Source organism: Moschus berezovskii, chromosome 22 (assembly GCF_049115385.1).
Source record: "Moschus berezovskii isolate FMDL1 chromosome 22, NW_MosBer_1.0, whole genome shotgun sequence".
Lineage (NCBI taxonomy): Eukaryota > Metazoa > Chordata > Mammalia > Artiodactyla > Moschidae > Moschus > Moschus berezovskii.
In genome coordinates this window covers 52,585,880-52,592,548 of record NC_142481.1, presented here as the reverse complement: position 1 = coordinate 52,592,548, position 6,669 = coordinate 52,585,880, and the positions used below count along the sequence as shown (strand labels likewise).

The 6,669-nt window shown below is 61.9% G+C and overlaps 1 protein-coding gene across 6 annotated transcripts in view; it reads left to right on the top strand.

The window, feature by feature from the left end:
• The first annotated feature begins 1,348 nt into the window (after positions 1-1,348).
• The window catches only part of GSE1 (Gse1 coiled-coil protein), a 394,319-nt gene continuing 388,998 nt past the window's right edge, over positions 1,349-6,669 (top strand). For 3 of the 6 annotated variants that reach the window (XM_088830638.1, XM_055413008.2, XM_088830635.1), the window contains exon 1: positions 1,356-3,688. In XM_088830638.1, the coding sequence (XP_088686764.1) occupies positions 1,379-3,688 (2,310 nt within the window). In that variant the 5' untranslated portion in view covers positions 1,356-1,378. Of the gene's footprint in view, positions 3,689-6,669 lie in introns of all 6 variants that reach the window. The other 3 variants (XM_088830636.1, XM_088830637.1, XR_016035912.1) reach the window with 2 other exon arrangements.

Here is a 6,669-nt window from a genome sequence, read left to right as displayed (position 1 = left end):
AGCCAGGGAGTTGAGAACAGGGGCCTGGAACTGACTGCCTGGCTCTGAATGCCGGCTCCGCCATTCATGAAGTGTACCTTAGAGCTCAGTGCCGCCTCTTTCTCATCTGTAAAATGGGCTGATCATGGCACTTAATGCAGAATTAGTGGGAGGAGTGACTGAGCAGATGTGTATAAAATACTTAGATTCTGCCCCTGACACATACTAAGGTCTGTCTTTCTGTGTTTAATAAATACATGTATCTATACATAGATATAGTAAATACATGGAAACAGTTAACCCCCTGCCAGAGCTTCTGACTAACAAGAAGAAAAACAGGCCCAGAGTTGTTGAGTCATGTGCCCTGGAACACACAGCCCTTACACACAGGACCCTTTCTGCCCCTGCCCAGCGGTGGGCTGGGGTGTGGCAGGCTAAGGAGCCTGTCCCCAGGATGGTGCATTCTCTAATATGTCCCAGGAGACAGGGGACAGCTCCTCTTACCTCTGTCACCAGAATTAGAACCCTGGGCCCTGAAAGGTGCCCCCAACCCGGGGCTCCTCAAGGCTGTAAAGGGAACGTTAGAATGCGGAGGGGGCACGGGCCCCACAGCTTACTCGGCAGCTTGCCTACTTCGGGGCTGAGGGAGCAGCCCTCTCTTGGTGGCTTCCTCCGTCTCCTGGGACGCCGGTCGCGTCCTTACCTGGCTCCGGCTGCGTCCTGCTTGACCTTTACTTAAAGACCAGCTCTAGCGGCTGATGGGTTTCTGCGGGTCCCCGAGGAGACCCTTCAGACGGCTCGAGCAAGGCACGCTGGAGAGAGCCCCTAATTGGGGCAATGAATCATCGAGCGCGGCTCCCGGCTGGACACAAAATAGATAGAGGAGCCGGCGAGCTATTGTGCGCAGTTTGGGACGCGGCGGGTGGGGGTGGGGGTGGGGGTGGGGGGGTTGGGCGGGGGGAGGAGGGCGGAGGAGGAGGAGGGGAGGAGGGCTGGCAGAGGGGAGGGAGCGCGAGGGAGGGATTCCCCCGCCCGCCGAGCTCCCGCCCTCCTCCTCCCCTCCTCCTCCTCCTCCCCTCCTCCCTGCGCACCGCCCGCCGCCCCGCCTCCCTCCTCCCCAATTAAATGACCCAACGCTTTGGCAGGCGCCGGAGCTCGCACATGCGGCTGCCGCTCCAGCCGCCCGGAGCCCGCCGCCGCCGCTGCTGCGTTCCGGGCGCCCTCGCCGCGGCGCCGCCGGGGGCTCGGCTGGCCGGGGGGGCGCCTCTGCTAGCGGCGGAGCGCCCGTGCCCGCCGCCAAACTTTGCGGCGCGCACACATGCTCTAAGTTGGGCGCGGCGGCGGGCGGTGAGGGCCGCCCCGGGCGCGCGGGGGCCGGGGCGGGCGGCGCGGCGCGGCCATGAGCGGGCGGCCGGCGCCGGTCTCCCGCAAGCAGCGGCTTATGGCAGCCGTGGGCGAGCGGACGGCGGGCGGCGGCGGCGCGCCGCTCTCCTGCTTCATCTGCGGCGGCGGCATCGGGCGCGGCAAGGAACTGAAGCTGCAGGTGAAGCAGCCGGCGGCGGCGGCGGGCGCGGGGGCCCCGGCGCAGCCCTTCTTCCCGTTCCTGCAGCAGCAGGAGCCCGCGCCCGGCGCGCGCGAGCTGTCCCCGGCCGACGGCTGCGTGCTAGTGTGCGCCGTTTGCCGCTGCTTCCTGGGAGAGCAGTGGGCCGCCTTCGAGCGCGCCCGCACGCCGGTGGACAAGCGCATGTACTGGCTCAAGCGTCCCCACCAGTGCGACGCGGGCGCGGGCGGGCGCCGCGGGGGCGCCGCGGCCCCCCGCGAGTGGAACGTCGCCTACGCGCTGGGCGGCGCGGACGACGAAGACGAAGGCAGCGGACCTGGGCCCCGCGCGGCTGCCGAGGAGCCTCGAGACTCGGAGCTGTCGGAGCTGTCTGACACTGACCCCCTCTCTGAGCCCGACCCGGCGGCGCGCGACGCCTCCAGTCCCCACCAGGATGGGGCGCCAGCTGCGCGCTCCGCCCCGGGGCCCGGGCCTCGCGGTGGCCGCTGCCTGGAGTGGAGGCCGGCGCTGGGACCCTCTCCGGGACAGGGTGCGGAGACCCCGGCGTCTGGGGATGTGGAAGAGGAGGGAGTCCCCTCGAAGCTCCGCCTGGATGGGGAGCCCAAGGCTGGCATCCGGCGCCGGCGGAAGGGCCCCGGGAGGCACTGGGTCCCAGAGGCCCGGGCCAGCGTCCTGAGGGGCGTTCAGGATCCTTGGCAAGGGCCTTCAGTCCAGGTGGCCCCTACAGAGGGCACGAAAGGAGCTCCTTTGGGCAGGGTCACCAAGACTCCCGAGAGCAGGCCACTGGGGGAGAGCCATGGGGGCTACTGCATGTCTGAGGACAGTGACATCAACATCACCAGCGAGGAGGAGGACCGCAAGGAGCAGCCTCTCCCAGGCCCTCAAGGCCCCAAAGACAAGGAAAATGGTAGTGGCCGTGCGCCCCGGGTTCCCCCGGAGAGCCGAGCAGCACCACCAGAGGGCCTGTGCTGCTACATCTGCGGGTCAGCGCTGTCCCCAGCCTCGCAGCACCAGATCCACGTGCAGAAGCAGGAGAAGCTGGCCCAGGCCCCCTTCTTCCCCTTCCTGTGGCTGCACAGCCCGCCCCCGGGGGCACAGCCCATCAATGAGGGTGGTAGCACCCTGGTGTGCCCCTGCTGCTTCTCATCCCTCATGCAGCAATGGCAGAGCTTCGAACTGGCTAATGTGCCCGTCCTGCAGCGGCTCTACGTGGTGCCCCTGAACAGCCATGCCCCAGGCATGGCCTCTAAGGGCAGGCGGCTCCTGAGGGAAGAAGGCCCACCCACTGGGTCCCTACCGGAGGCCTGCTACCTTTGCGGGGAGGACTGCACCCAGGACGCCCGGGCCGTGGCCTCCAGGAGCCTCAATGGCAACACCAGGGCCTCCATGCATTTCCCCTTCCTCAGCCTCCTGCCCTGCCCCCCCAACGCCCAGGGCCCCAACAAGCGCTGTGAGGTCCACAGCTGCCCCAAGTGCTTCAGTGTCCTGGAGGACGTCTGGGCCCTGTACCGGACCTGCCAGAACGAGGAGCTCATCACCTCAGTGCAGGGCTTCCTGGGCAGGTACCACCAGGCCTTCTCTGCCTCCGACCCCACTCTCTCCGAGCCGCCCTTGTCGGCCCAGGGCAGTCCAGCATCAATCTGTTACATCTGTGGGGCTGAGCTGGGCCCTGGGAAGGAGTTCCAGCTCAACGTGAACCCGTCCAGCCGCTTGGGCGAGAAGGAGCCCTTCTTTCCCTTCCTCACCGTCTATCCGCCCGCCCCGCGCGCCAGGCCTGCCGATGCCACTGGCCTGGTGGCCACCTGTGTGCTCTGCTACCACGACCTGCTGGGCCAGTGGCTGCAGCACGAGGCCCGCGGTGCCCACCACGCCGTCAGCCCCTGGTCTCGGCAGTACCGCGTGGAGACATTCGTGTGCTTCTTCTGCCAGCAGGAGAAAAAGCGGTGTCTTGGGCTGAAGGCTGTTCGGGTGGCCCGACTGCCCTTGTTTCTCTACACCCTGCGAGCGAGCCACAGCCTGCTAGTGGATGATGGGCGGCAGCTGGTCATCGGCGCCTGCACAGAGTGCGGGACCCTGGTGTGCGCTGGCCAGGGTCTCCCCCGCCAGGCACCCGTGGGCTGGAGCTCCCCAGTGCCAGCTGCAAGGAAGGTAAGCAGCTGTCCTCAGTCATCCTCTGAAACCCCAGCAGGGAAAGAAGAGAAGTTATTTTCTATTCTGCCGGGGAGCAGTTTGCACTGATTCTGTGTGCTGTGTTCCAACAGGAGGGGCCCTGTCGGGTCGCCCTGCTGTGCCTGGCCAAGCTTGGAGGCCTGGGGCAGGCCAGAGGAGCTGGGGGGCCGAGTGGTCCTGTGGAAGAATAGGGCATTGCTGAAAGCAGCAGGCATGGGCCTGAACTTGAGTGTGTGTGCAGCGGAATCTATCAAACAGAGGAAGTTCGGGGCATGTCTGTCATCCGCCTGATAACATTGGTAATTAGTCCAGCCACGCGGGTCACTGAGAGGTCTCCTACTTACCCAGTTTGAAACACATCAGAAGTTCCTCTCTCTCTCTTGTTCCCACTTGGCTTAGCTTTTCCAGAATTTTCCACCCAAGTTCACACTTTTCCTTTGAGGCTCTCTGGTTGCTAAACAGCCGATGAAGACAGATTTCCAGACATGGAGGTTTGGGGCCCGGGAGACAGTGGCCTAGACAGGCCTTTCTCCCAGTGGGAAGAGAGTCTTTCTTCTCTGCAAGTCAGCTGTGCCGGGGGAGGGTGGGAAGCCTGGCGTGCACCCTGTTTATAAGGCGCCTGCCTTCACGCTGCCTGCCCGGGAGGAGCCAGACGGGGTTCAGTTAATTTTGGATCCGGCTTTGCAGAGGCCAAAGCAGGAACTGCCCCCGGTGGGTCTGGGGAAGCAGACATCTGTGAGTTATGATCACCGTCATGGCTACCGGGGCCAGGAATCCTAGTTTCCACTGAAGCCAGTGGTGCTAGCTTGTCTAATCCGATGCCTGGAGTGGTGGCCATTGGCGAGGGACTGGCGGAGGACACGTGAACAGGGAAGGGTGCCTTCGCTCGTCCAGGGGTGGATGTCCATCTGCTTGAAAGCTTCCCGAGTCTGCCTGTCACACTTCCGTGTGTGTGCGCGTGTGTGGGCTACTGAGTTGCGGGTTCACATGCGGTGGCTGAGTTTGTAAAGTAGGTGCCTGGCCCTGACGCCTTTGTGCTCTGCCCAAGGTTCCTTCAATGTCAGCATCCTCTTTGGGCTTAATGCTTTCTTTGGGAGCTTTGATCTGGTTTAGGAGCTTCTGTCTTTAGAACGTGTGGGGATGGCTTCTCACCCCCACTGTAGATGCTGAACTCTCCTGGAGGTGTGGGGCAGCCCCGCCCAGGGTCTGCTGCTGGGAATCTGACCTGCAGTTCCTGGAAGGGTTGGACCAAGAAGAGCCCGGCCCAGCTTTGGAGCAGGACAGGATTGGGTTCCAGTCCTGCCCTTTCTCTTGTTAACTGAGTGCCAGAGAGAATGTCTCTCTTGTCCTCCCAGAGTGCATATCTTTAAACTGAGGAGTGGAAATAAGCATTACCTGCCTCATGGGGCCATAGTGAGAATTAAATAAATCGGGGCATTTAATTGCCTCTGCAAAATCAAGTGCTTGGAATACAGTGGGACCCCTCATGTTCTCCCGGTGTGTTGGGACAGATTCTTCCAGGATGCAGGTGGCTTCTGCAGTATGGGTACAGATTTTCATCTTGGCATCAGGGGGCATGGGGTCATCAGAGCTCTCCCCATGAGACCTCTCAGACTGTTTTCTGCAGACCATCAAACTGCGATGCGTTTTCCCATATTGGTTTGCTCACCTGTTGGGAGTTGCTGAGATGCCAGCTGGGGGCCTTAGCTGATAGAACTTAAGGAAGCGAGAGAAGCTGCAGTCCCCAGTCCAGCTGGGACGTGGACACGGAGGGTGGCCAGGCGTGGATGGAGACGCTAGCTGTAGTCTGCCCAGAGGAGCCAGTAGGAGTATGGGAAAGCTGAGACGTCACACTAACTTTTGCACCGTTTCTAAAACAACTGATCTCCTTTGCTTCTTGCCATGTCTGTATGAGACCTTATTATTCCCTCTTTAGAGATAAGTAAATGGAGACTCAGAGAAGTCAGATGGCCTCGTGATGATCACACAGCCGGTAGGTGGCCGAGGTGGGTCTTGAACCTAGGTCTTTCAACCCCAATGTCCTGCTCCATCGAACTGTCTGGTGGAGGAAGAGCCTTGGAAGATGGGTGGGATTTGTTGGTGGGGAAGGATTCAGGAGAAAGGGAAATAAGGTTGGCATGAACTAGAAGCCTTGAAATCAGGAAAAGAAGAAAGGGTTTAGAATTGAAGATGCAGAGGGGCAATAAAAAGTGAAGGCAGTTTCAGAATGGGCTGGGGAGAGCTCGGCCTGGGGCTGGACCGTGGAAGCATCCCACGTGGCAGGGGAGGCCACCGGGCCTGCATGAGGTGGGGCAGCAGTGTGGGGCTTAGGCTTTTCCAGACAGAGGGAAAGAGAAGCCACCACTCTGCCCCCAGGAGAGCCTGACTGATGGGCAGCAGACTGCAGGAAACACAGCCTCCAGTCCCCGCATTCACACAGCAGATATTTATGGAGCGCCTCCTCTGAGCCAGCCGCTGTTCCAGACCCTGGGCTCCGGTGCTGTCAGGGGAGGGGCATGAAGTGTCCACAGAGAGGACAGCTTCCTGCAGAGCTGCGAGCACAGCAGGACGAGGCTGCCGAGTTCCAGGGCAGGCACGGGATGAGCACTCAGGGTCCCAGCCAGGGGCTGCAGGCAAGCCCAGGGGAGGTGTGGAGGCCTCCATGCTTCTTTCCCAGTTCCAGCTCTGGAGGCTCTGGTGCTCGCGTCCGTGTTCCGTGTCTCTCTTGGGGGCAGCTTGAGAATCTGGGGTGGGGCAAGTGGCTGGGGCATTGGAAGGTGGCCGCAGGGAAGCCGCTCAGCTGGGACAGCGTGCTCCAGAGCCTGGTCTGTACCACCTGCTGTGACGCCTCAGTTGTTTCCTGTAAGTGTTTATTCATGACTAAATCCACTGGAAAGAAAACATGGAGGGGTGTCACTGGTACCCTCTATTTAGAGCATGGCTCTTCTTACCAGCTGGCC